Source organism: Bombus impatiens, unplaced genomic scaffold, assembly GCF_000188095.3.
Source record: "Bombus impatiens unplaced genomic scaffold, BIMP_2.2 scf_0129, whole genome shotgun sequence".
In the NCBI taxonomy this organism is placed as follows: Eukaryota; Metazoa; Arthropoda; class Insecta; order Hymenoptera; family Apidae; genus Bombus; species Bombus impatiens.
The window spans coordinates 163,402-177,811 of NT_176548.1; the positions used below are offsets into that span (position 1 = coordinate 163,402).

The 14,410-nt window shown below is 52.3% G+C and overlaps 2 protein-coding genes across 2 annotated transcripts in view; one reads left to right on the forward strand and one right to left on the reverse strand.

Annotated features, from left to right (window-relative positions):
• Positions 1–14,392, reverse strand: part of LOC100740250 (hemicentin-1) — a gene marked incomplete at its 3' end in the record, with an annotated part of 33,576 nt that extends 19,184 nt beyond the window's left edge. The window contains 1 exon segment of the mRNA XM_033318922.1: positions 13,711–14,392. Coding sequence (XP_033174813.1) covers positions 13,711–13,771 — 61 coding nt within the window. The 5' untranslated portion in view covers positions 13,772–14,392.
• The window catches only part of LOC112212182, a 78,249-nt gene that overhangs the window by 24,334 nt on the left and 39,505 nt on the right, over positions 1–14,410 (forward strand). The gene's annotated exons all lie outside the window — the stretch shown is intronic.

A 14,410-nucleotide genomic window follows, 5' to 3' on the forward strand; every position in this document is an offset into this window, starting at 1 on the left:
GAGAAAAAGAGAGGAAAAAGAAAACGTGGACGCGAGGAGCCAGCGCAGCCAGCGTAGGAAGACGACGAGGCAACCGTCCCGAACCGGGCGGGCAATATCGACGCGGCGAACCATTCGGAGCGGCACACCGCGACATACGAACGAGCCGAGTAAGCTCGATAAAACTAGTTCTGTCGAATAGCTCGAGGATATAGCTGCCGTTCGGACCCTTTGTTCTCGTTTATCGAGCTATTCGCGGCCGGTCTCGCGGTCGCGACTTTCCATTGCGCTCCAATCCGCCCGATCGCGTCATTCTCGACTTCCTCTGGTTGAGTCGTTAAGACTTCTTCTTCTTCTTGTACTTCTTCTTCTTCTACTTCTACTTCTACTACTTTCACTTCTTCCTCCGCTTCTTCACCTTTGTTCCGTCAACTTTTCCGATAGACGAGAAGAATACGAACAAGAGACGGTTCACGCCTTTGCGCGTCCCTATGCCGGAGGGTGTGAGTTCGAGTGTGAGGCAGAGGGAGGTTGATAGTGGCGGGTGAAGCACGAGAAAAGTTCCGAGTGCGTGTCGTTCTCTCAATAAGGCGGAGGACATGGCGCTTCCCTACGTCTTCCGTAAACTCGACGAGGAAAAGGGAGAGAGGAAGCGGAGAATCGGGCGGAGCCTCCGCGAATGCTCGTGTCTCCAAGGCCTCCAGAGGCGACGAGCGAGAGCAAGAACGTAGGAAAGTGTTTATCCTTGAGATTGGACGTTCCGGGAGCTATCCTCGTAATCCCCTGGTGGCAATCTCGTAATCCTGCCGTATAACTTCGCCCCCGCTACTCTCGATCTCACCGTCCACCGATTCGCCAAGACGCACCTTGACTATGAGGCCAGGGATATCTTATCCTATTTTATCCGAGATTCGGGGCCATTGTGCCCGTCTCGATATTTTTCACTCGTTTTTCGCCCGTCAGCTCCGACGTCCTTCCTGTCTTTCCTCGAATGTTCCCCTTCGAGCACGTTTTCCATTTCTCTCTCTCTCTCTCTCTCTCTCTCTCTTTCTCTCTTGCTCTTTCGTTCTCCATATGCTGTAGAAACGAGGTAGAAACTGTAATTCGCGGAGGACAGAGAGACGGAAACGGAAATTGAGGAGTCAGCCGTGGATATCGGAGGAAAACGCGTTAATCGTCCCGAGATGAAGCTTCCGCGTGCTTCTGTGAAGAAGGAGGGTCACTCGAGCGAACGACTTCATCGCCGGCTAACTAGATACTCCGGTGTCTCCCTCTCCTAAAACTGTGGCGGCCACTCCGACTTAACGAAAGGTAAACTTCTCTAGCAAGAACAAACTTATCCGGGCCGCTTTTTGTCCCATTCCAACATGATCTTCTACCCCGTTGAACCGGTCTTCCGTGCTGCTTAAGAAACACGGTTTCACCCTAATCGACTCGTTCCGGGCGACCCATCCACCCGTCACGATCGACTACGGCCGACATTTACTTGACGTTGCTCGTCCCGATTCCAACGTCTTACCACAGCGGAACGGTATTCCGTCTTCGTCTGTCGTGTTCGGTCATACGATCGACGTTAGACGAACAAATGGAACACGTACTAGCCTTCCTCGGTCTCCCGACGTATTCGCCGCGAATCAATAAGGCGAACCACCGATATTATATGCATAAAATTACGAGTTATTATCCGGTTCCAACGAAGGGACAGGATTCCACTTTCGCATCAACGAATAATCACTGTCTGGCTGCAACTGTGTGGGTTAACACACGAACGGTGAAGCAATACTTCCACGAAAACAATCATCCGATGTTTTTCGAATAATCGATAACCAGACCCGACGTGTACGAAGATAATGGTAATGTTAGTAATACGCAACTTCCAAAATTAATAATCAGATTGAAGATCCGAAATTCAATGTTCCATCGGGTGTATTAATACGATATTCGCCTCCGTTAATGCAGAGACTAATCGTTACTGTTAAAATCGGTAATCTTTTTAAAACGTCGTCCAACGAAACACGCGACATAATATCGTTATCGCGCACGTAGTCCGCGGTCGGAAGTATGGGTTTTCCAACGAGCTTTAAACCCACTTCCGGTTCGGCGTACGTGCACGCGCGGATTGACGTCCAAACATCGCACAGCGGAGATTTAGCGCGACGCGGGATCGAGGGAAGGCATAATTCGATATCTCGGCAGAGACGTTTATGTCAACTAACTGACAATGGACTCTTCGTTAGATTACCAGCTCCGGTAAACGTACTTGTCGGCAGATTATACCGGGGATTAAGCTAAACTTTGTTATTTCGCCTTGCATCCTAGTCTCCCCTTTCGTGTTCTCCCTCTACGAGCGATGCTCTTAATTTAACGATTCCTCCCCCGCGACTTTGTTCAAAGAAACCGAACCCTCGTTACGAAAACAGTCGGACGCAAACAATTATGGAAATTACCGATCGTTTCCATAAAGGGTGGCTTGCCCGTTCAAAGAGAGACGTCGATCCTTTTAGCCGAGATCGTCGAGGACACGCGTTACCGGATAATCGGAGGGAACCACGCCGCCTCGCAAAAATCCCTGGGAGACGTTTAGCCGGGCGTTTAAAGGGCGACCTCGTTTCCCACGTCTCAATTCGGTCTTTCAGTCCGACTCGAAAAAGAGTTCGCAGCCGTTACAAAGATAGCGGTAACTGGATTTAAACGATCGGTGGCCGATCGATAAGGTACGCGCTCCAAATCTCTCAGGCAACCGGCCGCTTCGAGTCGACGTCAGCCGACGTCCTTTGAGAGCGTTCCCGGAAACTTTTTTCCCTGACAGGGAAAGAAAAAGAAAGGTTAATTCTAATCGTGGCAACGTAAACGAACTGGCGAATAAAGGCAAAAAGAACCGAGCTACTTTCCGACCCCGCCATTCTCGACCCACCTATCCTCTGTCACCGTTCTCGCTGCCTCGACATTTATTTTCCCGCACCGTCTTCTGCGGGTCTTCCGTGTTTACCGTACGGCCTCTCCCTGGGCTTTTTTCTAAGCTCCGTATATCGTATATCCGTTTTCGCAAGCTCGCGCGCTGTTGTCAGACCCGCGTAAACTGTTCGTCGAACTTTCGACTAAGCCCCGAAACGAGACGTATCTTCCGCGATCACCCAACTCCCCGCGCTGCTAACGATGTCCAGAGGCTAAACCACCGAAAAACGGCGAGCACTGCCCTGGTCTCGACGAGAAACACCGCGGAAGTTGCACGAAATTAGAGGTGAAGCGCCCGGGAGAAGTGGGAAGGCCTGTCCGATGTGGAACGGGAAAAGGGTGGAGCGTAAAAAGGAAGCCAGCGGTGGGTCCGGTGGAAAAAGTTTGAAAAAAGCGAGCAGCACGGGAGAGAGAGGTCGGAGTAAAAGCTTGTTTCTGGCGGCATTCGCGGGTGCTGCTCGTGGCATTAATATGCATTTCGTATCGTTACGGACGAGCTTGTGGAACCGTTTCCCGCGTCCCTTCAGCTCGCGTATATCGCATCGCGGATCAGCGGGAGGCTGTTTCTAGTTAACGAATCGCGGCCTTCGTTCGCGAGAGGAACGCATGACAGACGTTCGAGTGGTACATGGCTGATATCGTGGTAGAGATGGTAAACGAGCGAAATAGAATAGATAAAAGAGAGTTCGCTCGATGGTGGTCGGCTCGTTTCGGGCGTCACAGACCGTGCACAGACGATCCTGTAGGGGAGCAGGAGGCAGGAAGCAGGGGCAAATGGCAACCAGAAAAGCAATTCAATCCGGAATCGGCAAGATAGAGGCTAACCGTTGCGGCTGCGCGTCCGTTCCATTACCGGTTTACGGGAAGAGAAAAAGGAACAGGGAGCTCGACGGTGGCAGCGGAGGCAGCGGCGACAGTGGTAGCCGGAGAGTGGATGCAATGCCACGGTTTGCCACGACGCACGGCTATTGTCACGGATAATTGCACGGCTAGTTAGCCGGCTACGCGAAGCCACCTCGTAAAGCCCCCACCGTCTGCGAGACCGAGGGACGCTATCTCGTTTCCCTCTGTTAAGAAATTTTCCTGCAACGTTTACGCGCGGTTTATCTATTCGCGTTCTCCGCTGGAGATTCGCAGGGAACGGCTTGCTTCCGCGTGTTGCCCGAGCGTAGACGGGAGAAGCGACAGAAATCGTTTGTCCCTCGTGCGCGATACCAGATAAGCCACCAACACCGATTCTATTTGTTGCCGCTTGATTCTAAGACGAAACAAAGGCGCGCGTTCGCCCATTAGTCGGTGCCTCTTGTGGAAAACGAAAACGACGCACGCGGATTGCAGAAACGAGGAATCGGTGAATGGCGTACAGAGGGCACCTGCGAGCGCCGCTGCATAGGTAATATCGTCTAACGGGGCAATGCGGGATAATAGAGGAATTAAAGTTACACCACGACGCGATCTCCTTCGAGCGTAGCCAAGGCTGATGGTTTCGCCTTACGCGGTTTCCGAGAACTATGCGCCGCAACGCGGATGGAATTTCCTCGGTATATCGCGATCGTTGTCGACGACGATGGTACAGCGGAGAACCTCTCCTCTGGAAATCCCGAGGTTCTGTCATGAGCATCAGCTTTTCTCGTCGAGGACAGCGCGCGTACGCGTCGCGGATCACGGATGAGCTGCAAGGCAAAGGGAAAAAGAGAGAGAGGAAGGGGGAGAGAGAGAGAGAGAGAGAGTCAAGAAGGACGGATGGAGGAGAAGGGAGAGGAAAGCTTGTTCCTTCGGGCTGGAATGGGAAATGGAGGTTTTGGCTGATAGGAAAACGGGCGCACAAGACGCGAGCGCTCGGTTACGCGTTTCCGATCCTTAATGGGTTTATACAGGCAGTAGCATTCTAAGTTCTCCGTCTACGTAATTCGAGTCGGTTTAACAAGTTTTCGGAGACATCCGCACTAGTTGAAAGTACGATCGATCCCTGGCGTATACACGTCTTTACCGATGCTCTCTGTGTATCGCGGCGTTTCTACGCTCCGAAAGAGGCACGAAAACGTTTTAGCTTTCGGTTCCTAACATATATCATTGGGTAACGCGTTTCACGTGCTCGACAGATGTTGCGCGTACAAGCCGCGCGTTTTGCCGTCGCACGTTCGCTCGTCGTCCTAGTCATCGTCGTCAAGGGACGACTATTTGCGTTCGACCCGTGCCGTTTACGTCACTGTGAAACCCGATAAAACGAGAAAATAGAAAGAAACGGATAAAAAAGAAGAGAAAAGGCCGACATACGGGTACAATTTGGTATTAAATCGAACGAGCCCTCGCGTCTATGATACGAAGCGCCGCGTATCCCGATACCGCGAGTGCATCGAAGTGGACCGGAAAGCATCGCGAAAGGACGGAACGGTTAATGCTCGGGCATAAATATCGAGGCTCTAATTACGTCGACGAGCGTGCACGCGCCGCACATATACCGGGCATATTCCCATCGAATTCGTAATTATGGGCTTAATTGAAAACGTGCCGGCCATTCTCCGTCAGCCGGTCCGCGCCGTTACAAACGCGCTACCTCGTAATTCCTAAAAACAAAACTCTACCGTCTCTCTCTCTCTCTCTCTCTCTTTCTTCCGTCGCGCCTCCTCCTCGTCCTCTTACTTCCGTTCCCCTACTCTCGCTCTTTCTGTCCCTCTTTCTCTTTCATCCCCTCCCCCTCGATGTTTCCTCGACTATTTCGCACTCGACATGTTCGCGAATCGCGTCGCGACACCAAGCCATCCCTATGTACGATACACGAACGATGACCTCGATGGAAGTTACGGTACCGAGACTGCTACCGTGGATCGCAAGACCGGCCGCGAGCACCGCCGCACGGATTCGGGTCAACCGAAGCTGAACGAACTCACGAAACGCTTCGAACGCGCCAACGTTGGCTCGCCACGCACGCCGCTTCTCTCGATCAGCCGCGAACGCAAATCGGAATGGCGAACGCGAACTCGCGGTACTCGCCGATTTTTCCGAAGCTGCCCCTGCGACGAAAAAACACGAATGCAAAGCGACGGCCGTGTAATTTATATCCGGGAACCGAGCCAAGAAGCTGCCGGTTATCCCTCGGATCTCGTAAATCTCGGCGGAGCTCGTGTGTGCGCGATCGGTGGAAACACCAGGCTAGTTCGTCTGGCTTGTCCACGATTACATCCGTTTCGACGGATAGGAGGATCGAGTACACGCGTCGCGATGCAACGTAATCGACGCGCTCGACGAGCAGCTCGTGAGAACGGCCCGTTTGGGTTAATGGCACTGGAGGAAACGCGCGAAGTCGAGGGTCGTTCGTTTTTTTCTCTTTCCTCTTTTTTCTCTCTGTATTTCGCGTCCTGTCGTCGGTGTTTTAACGCGTCACCGAGTCAAACGTCGAAGACGAGAGACTGTTTACGCCGTTGAATAGATTTCGAAAAAGAGTGAAAAGCGATCGAGCGATGGAATTTTTCAGCGAGTCGAATAGAAAAAAAGCGGAAACGATCCTTTCTGGCATTTTTTAATAGTAGGCCCCTTGGAAGCGGCGCGAGTCGGATTCTCGGCCGAGGGAGGATGGAGCGGCCGTTTCGCAAGAAAAACGAATTCCTGGCTGTGTATAAGTCGATAACGCGAAGGGAGGCTACGTCCTGTGTCGGAGCTTAGCCGCGTCGCTTATAGGTATATCGTAGTCTTTGATCTTTAAAAAGAATTCAATTTGCCTGGAGATTGAACCAGGGTCACTGAACCGCGTGCAAACGCCAATCGTTCTTCCCGAGTGCACAGGGGCTCCTACCGTGCCACGGATCCACCCCACCTCGCCACTGACGGCAGAGAAACCGACCGTTTTCCTTGAAAAACCGTTCCATCGAATCACCCGTGACCTGCTCCTCTCCTTCGTTTTTCATCCCGTGACCCCGTTTCTGTGTCTTAATTGAAAATGAACATTCAACTACCCGACTGGCGCGCGGGTCCCTTTACCGTTCGTTAGCGGCTCGGAAAGAACTCCGTCCGTAGATTCTAACACGATCCGACTCGATTTGAAAATTTTGAGAGGCGCCGAACGACGGACGAAGCTCGAGCGAAGAACGTGCGATCTTCTTTCAGACGGTGTCCACGCGACTGGAACATGTTCGAGGAAACGAACGGTGGACATGAAAGAAGCTGACTCGAAATCGAAATCCGATTGGAAACGTCGCGGCCGGCTGTCGCGTAGTAGACACACGCCGTCTACTCGCGACGTAACCACGATAGGGCGCACGTAGCTTTCGAAATATTCGAAACGGAAAGACCGTAGGGAAAGAGCGGCGGACGACCTCTTGGCTGCGCTTATACGCGCATTTGCATAATATCGGAATATCCTTAATGGCGAGCTGCGCCACGCAGCCTTCGAGAAACACCGATTCTCCGGGGTGCCGTGAAACTTATCGCTTCTTAACCGACGACGACGACGACGACGACGACCACGCGTCGATCGTTTCCTCTCTTTTTTGTTCGTTGCGGTCGTTCCACCTAATCGCTTCGCCAAACGAATGAGAGACGCGAGACGAGAGTTAGGTAGTAACGAAACGCGGCGGAATATCCAAGGACGGTTGAGTAGACGGATATCTATTCGGCTTTCGCCGGAATTTCGCGGGTAAATTTAACTCGGCCATTCGCTCGTTTCTAGCCCGCCTCGTAATCGCATTAGCCCGAAGCTACGCGAACGTTTTTTCACGTGGTTCGTTGAAAAAATAGCGCCGCCGCGAATAATATCGTTCCACGGTATTTGCCGGGCGCCGCGCAATCGCGAATACGCTTCCCCTCGAACGCGTTTCACCGAGAGAACAAGGCGTAGAACGCGCTACAACGAGCCAAGAACGTTTTTCCAGTCCCAGATTATCCCGATCCTTTCGAATCTCGTGCACACGTCTGATACTCCGGTGATTCTCTCGCAAAAAAGGATCGTTCGAGCGAGCTATGTAATTTCTTTTGCCTTCGATTGTTCTCCTCCGGGGAGATCAGCAAATTTCGCGAGATCAGTGCATCCATCTCCTGCGGCCAACTTCTTCTTTACGACGATATTATTAGCGAGCTGCTGGTCGCTCGCGTGAGACAGTTTCGACGAAACGAGCTGACGAGATAACGCAGTTCGCCGTCTGTTTTCGTTCATCTGAAACGTCGGACCGCTCTCCCTGTCTCCCGACTTCCAGTGTCCGACTCACCACCTTCCACGAGCTTGGTTTTGCACGATATCGGATATACGATCCGTTTCGACGTCTCATTCTTTTCTCCTCACGCTCGTTCAGCCCTGTAATTTACGTCCACTCGACGAATAGATCCGTAAAACTGCCCCGTCGCGAAAGACACTTAATTACCGTCTACAGGCAGCTGGTGTTATCTCGCGGATCACCGTTCCATCCCTTCGTTACCTTCTCGAACTCGATCATGGAAGTGCTCGCTCCGTAACACGCGACCAAAAGGGATCCAAGCAGCTTCGCTCCTACTTTCTCGCTTTAACTCTGTGACCACACATTAGTTTAATGCACGGGACGCGTGTCCGGTAAAATTCTAACGGAGCATCGGGGGAAAATCGATACGCGCTAACGAGCAGCGAAAAACTTTCTTCCGGCTGGCGTTTGCACGCTCCTGCCTCCACGGTGACCGGCGCGACGGCGGTTGTGTACGCTAGTTCGTCGAAAAGAGCTTCCAAGTTGCCGCGAATACGGTCACGAAGGAAAATAGGGAACGGAGAGGGAGAATGGGGGTGAAAGGTACGAGAATGTCGAGAGTGGCTCGATTCTCGAGATTCGGCGGGGTAAAATTCGAATATTCGAAAGCACGACGGAAGAAAAGTAACGGGCGGACGAAAAGGCGCAGGGTGTCGTGCGGGCTGACCTCCCTTCGCGACACGAGCGCGTATCGGCGACAAGGGTTGACCAGGAATAATTTCACTTTGCGGCCGCCGATAAGCCCACGGGTGCATGTTACCCTACCCACGTCATATGATTGCGGAATCGCGTGATGCTCGAGTCGCGGTAGCGTACCATGGTGCGATGCGGCGTAACTCTAGAACGCGTAAGCTCGGCCCTTTCGCAGCCGCTGAAAGCAACCCCCGATGGGAGGAGGAATGAGTGCAGAGAGGGTCGTAGCCGAGCAAGCAGTTCGCGATCATCGACGGTGCTCGGGGGTCGTGGACGAGCCGGATGCCTCGCAAGCCAAACCATCGACTAACGCCAGGCAAAACCTTCCCATTCATCGAGCAACCTTCTCCAGTTTTCGATCGCATCGCGCTTCACGGCATGGCCGATCTCCCGCTAGCGATAATAACGAAATGTACGTCGAAGTTTTTGTGCACCGCTGGCGAATCGTTTCGTACGATCGTCCAAGAAGACGATGACGATGCCCTGGCTGGTTTTCCTAGGACGATCGAAGGCGAACTCGGAGCGAATGGCGAGGATTGTTCCGCCAGGAGGTCGCGTAAATACGCCTCGTATCGATAAATCTACGAGCGGGCACCCATAAATAGTCGATACGTGTAGTCTGGCTGCTATATCGCGATACACGCCGGCTCTAGGTGAGACTGTCTCGCGAAAGGGTGGCGGAGGCTGTGAGTTGGCTGCGGGCCAGCAGATATTTTCGTAGTCCTGGCCCCGCTGCTAGCTGTATGCGTCCAGAGTAACCCCGTCGCTTCCCGATCGGTCTACTTAAATCACTGGTAATGTACGTGGTTCGATTGGGCACGGTAGATTCGAGCAGCCCTAACGGTACGACGGCGTAGAACGGAAGCCTGACGGATAACCGGTGGATGGAGAATGAATCTGCCGTCGTGCTCGCCTTCGCGGCCTCCTCCGATTATGTCTATAGTCTCTACACGTGGCGTATAGCTCGGCTGGGTATAAACTATACCACGAAACGTTCGAAGCTACTTCGATTGAAGCCAATGACTCGCACAAAGGCGGTGGCGAATCACGTGAGAGCGCAAACGAGGCTGCAATCGGACAACGAGACCGGCTTTAGTCGCGAAAGGAACACGAGAGATACGCGTATACGAATCCAATTACGCGGGATGAAGACTTCGCGTACCCTCCGTCCAATTAACGGGAAAACTAATTTCTGCGCGGCGGCGAAATCCGCGCTCACCGAGCTCCCGCGTATTTTTTCCTCCTTTTGTCCTCGGAAAAGCCGCCGAGGACCGAGATCCCCGCTTGCCTCTATCCTTTATCTGATATATATATATACACACACATATATATATAATTTTTTTCTCCCCTCTCGGTTCCGTCGACCGGCGGCGTCCCAGTCCCGATTCAGCGCGCCGTAATACGCGCGGTCGCTCGCTCGTTCCGCTGAATTTAATTTAGCACTTACCGTATTGCGCGGGGCACAGCTAACCGTTTAACCGCCTAACGCCTTTGCCAACTTGGAGGGAGTAACGGCCTGCGAATTTTCGTGGACGCGGGCCGTTTTCCATGCAGCGTGGCGGCCTCGATTCTCGTGGTTGTCGCGTTGAAATACAGTGACCCTCGAACGCGTTCCTCTCGACCCGTTCCGCTCTACCAAATCGTCGCTCGATGTGCGAGGCGGCCCGATTTTTCCAGGCAATCGCTTTTCCCTTTTCTTTTTTCCATTTGCTTTTTCATTCCTTTTTTTTTTTTTTGTTTTCCATTCGACGATATCGCTTTCTGACCGGCCGCGTCGATTTCACCGAGGCTTGGATTAACGGTTAACCGTGCTCGCAAAACGAAACCCTCTAAACTCGCAGGTCTGTTTGTTCAGTATTCGTTTCGTCGATGGAGAGGCTCGATGGGCTAGTCTGCTTTTTCGTCGTCCGCGAGATTATTGCGAATGAACGGACCTCGCACGGTGATTGGTTCCGGCTCATCGGTTGCAACTATTCCGCGTATCGAGTCCGAAAAAAGGAGAAAGCGATATGGAAATAGCCTCTATTATGAATCTCGTAGCTTCTCGGGGAATCGCTCACACCAACTTTCCATCGATTAAAGCGTTAATTTCAAGAAAATGCGCTCGCCGTAATCACGATCAACCTGCAAGCCGTTCTAGGTCACGTTTCCGGTCGGTTTATCCCGCATATTTTCCTCGCACCTTTTTCCCCGTGTTCACGACGCGACGTTTTGTGCCTGACGTAACCTGAAAACCAAATTACCAGAGCTCCTGTGCTCGAGACGCGTAAGAAGTCATGAAACGAGACCTGAGCTTGTTTATCGAGGAAAATCAGCGGAAGGAAGAGAGACGCAAACGCGCCGCTGCAACTATCACCAATCTGCCTCTCTCTCCCCGAAAGCGCCATTAAACGCAAGCGATCCCAGCTTGGCTGGCTTTTAATCAGGCTAATGCGTAGCGTCGAGTTATTCCGCGGCTCGTTTCCCTTTCGCGTCCCGTCCCACGCGGATATCGAGTAGCCCGTGCACGGCGAAAATCAAATGCGGCCGCGTCCGTCAACGTCGTTCCTGCGCCAAACGAGGATCGCGAAACGAACCTCGAACGCGTTCCTCTCGACCCGTTCCGCTCTACCAAATCGTCGCTCGATGTGCGAGGCGGCCCGATTTTTCCAGGCAATCGCTTTTCCCTTTTCTTTTTTCCATTTGCTTTTTCATTCCTTTTTTTTTTTTTTGTTTTCCATTCGACGATATCGCTTTCTGACCGGCCGCGTCGATTTCACCGAGGCTTGGATTAACGGTTAACCGTGCTCGCAAAACGAAACCCTCTAAACTCGCAGGTCTGTTTGTTCAGTATTCGTTTCGTCGATGGAGAGGCTCGATGGGCTAGTCTGCTTTTTCGTCGTCCGCGAGATTATTGCGAATGAACGGACCTCGCACGGTGATTGGTTCCGGCTCATCGGTTGCAACTATTCCGCGTATCGAGTCCGAAAAAAGGAGAAAGCGATATGGAAATAGCCTCTATTATGAATCTCGTAGCTTCTCGGGGAATCGCTCACACCAACTTTCCATCGATTAAAGCGTTAATTTCAAGAAAATGCGCTCGCCGTAATCACGATCAACCTGCAAGCCGTTCTAGGTCACGTTTCCGGTCGGTTTATCCCGCATATTTTCCTCGCACCTTTTTCCCCGTGTTCACGACGCGACGTTTTGTGCCTGACGTAACCTGAAAACCAAATTACCAGAGCTCCTGTGCTCGAGACGCGTAAGAAGTCATGAAACGAGACCTGAGCTTGTTTATCGAGGAAAATCAGCGGAAGGAAGAGAGACGCAAACGCGCCGCTGCAACTATCACCAATCTGCCTCTCTCTCCCCGAAAGCGCCATTAAACGCAAGCGATCCCAGCTTGGCTGGCTTTTAATCAGGCTAATGCGTAGCGTCGAGTTATTCCGCGGCTCGTTTCCCTTTCGCGTCCCGTCCCACGCGGATATCGAGTAGCCCGTGCACGGCGAAAATCAAATGCGGCCGCGTCCGTCAACGTCGTTCCTGCGCCAAACGAGGATCGCGAAACGAACAGAACGTATCACCGTCAACAAGGAGAAGGGAATCGAAATTCGCGAGCTGAGCCTCGTTATGATATGCATAACGAAAAGGGAGGTTGTGGTTCTCTCGATCGGGGAGGCCACAATTCAGGACGATATCGGTCGGTCGACGAACAACGAACGTCGAAAACGAAAATTTATTCGCGGAGGATCGTGACAAATATAAATCGTCGTGAAACCAAGCGTCGCATTAAAGACCAGTACAGAGCGAAGCGACGTCGTTGCAATTTCGCAGCAGTGACGCTATGCGCTTCAGAAGGATTACATTTTTAATAATACGATACGCTCGTTTCTCACATCTGTCTATTAGGAATATGAAGTCGACCGAATTTTTTAGTCTTTTAGTTTAATCGCTCAAAATCGGAGCGACGAAAATAGCGCAATCGCTGATGAAATTCGTGATTCACCTTTTTTTAAATTCTATCCTCGTTCGATACCGGAGGGGTAAAGCTTTTGCTACTCATCGACGACCTTTAAACGAAACGAAGTAGCCATAGAAATCGCGTTATTTGGGTTACGAGGAAACCCGACGAGGTCATAGAGGGCCGTGCAGACGATTCGCGAGTAAATCCGCTTTGCCTGGAACGCGAATTCCTGACGCGACAGCATTTGCCGCGACATGCCGCGGTGTTCTTCGTACAGCCTGGGATCAGCTCGCTCTTCCTGCAAACGAGTTCGCGGAAGAAGACGCAGCTTCCCTTCCTGACCAGCTGCACGGTTTTCCCATAATACGCCGCGACGTCTTTTCACTCGTAAACTCGGACTATATCCTCGTGGTTTGGCCGTGTCCCAACAGCCAGCTTTTCGCTTTCTCCCTGAATATCGTTTTTCTGTCCTTATTTTTCTGTCTCCTTCCTCCTTCCAAGTCTCTTCTCCTTCATCCGTGTCGTAACATTTGCAACGAAGCTCCGTCCGAGTTATCGAATTTCTACCGAGCGACTTCGCTGCGCTATTCTATCTATTTGCTTTTTCTATGTAGATAGTCTGCGCGTATGCGTTGGTCGGTCGAAGCATCGCGTATTCAATTTGCAAGCTGCTCCCTTTTTACGGCGAGTCGCACGAAACTCGCGGGAAAAGAGAGTCAAACGAGGAAACCTGTTGAGCCGGATAGGCTCGCGCGGATTCGCGGTGATCAGTCGCGAGGACGGGGTAAGTTTCGTGGGCGTACAAGCAAGAGTAGGCGAGGTGTAGGAGAGGTTTAGGCGAACTCGCGACAAGAATCGGCCCGAGGTCAGCGAACCGAAAAGCGAACGCGTCGAGTGACACGAAAGATCAAAGAATCTCGTCGATGCACTCACCTACGGTTGCCAGCAGCACCAGAAAGGTCCAACGGTGTCCGGATCTCTCCACGAATCTCATCCTCTCTGGAATTACGAGCACTCGAGGGCGCCTAGTTCTTTCCCTGGTCTACGCCCACCAAAACACACGAGACACAATATTCGATATCGACACTTCCTCCGTTATTATTACAGCTGGCACAAGCCGCTTTGCGTAAATTCCTTAATAAAAGGAAATCACTCTGCGTATAGTGGAGTAACTGTGGTAATCGTCCCGTGACGAAACAGAACGCCTCCGACACCACGCACTACTATACCTTCTTCAAAAGACACGACGAAGCTTCTTCGTCGAAGAGTTCCAAGGTTATTCATGTGTAAGCGTGCTCAATGGCCGAGGACCTTGCAGTCGAGGCCTGGATCGTCCTCGATCCTCTGCTCGTCATGTCGAACAAAGATGAGAGAAGCGCGGGAATCGCGACACGATTGGCGTGAGGTGCGCGAGGCCGTGGTAACTCGCAAGGATCGAGCTTCTCGACTGGCGAGCTATGTATCCGCGGCGGAAGGACGTGCGCGCTCGCCCGGTGGCCAACTCGCGCGGCGAGAGAACGAGCGGAGCGAAGCGGAACAGAATGGAACGGAACGGAAGAACGCGGCGGAGGCTACGTTGGCACCTTGATAGTCGGCGGTTAAGTGCGACCGCGGTCCGCTCGACTCTCGTGTC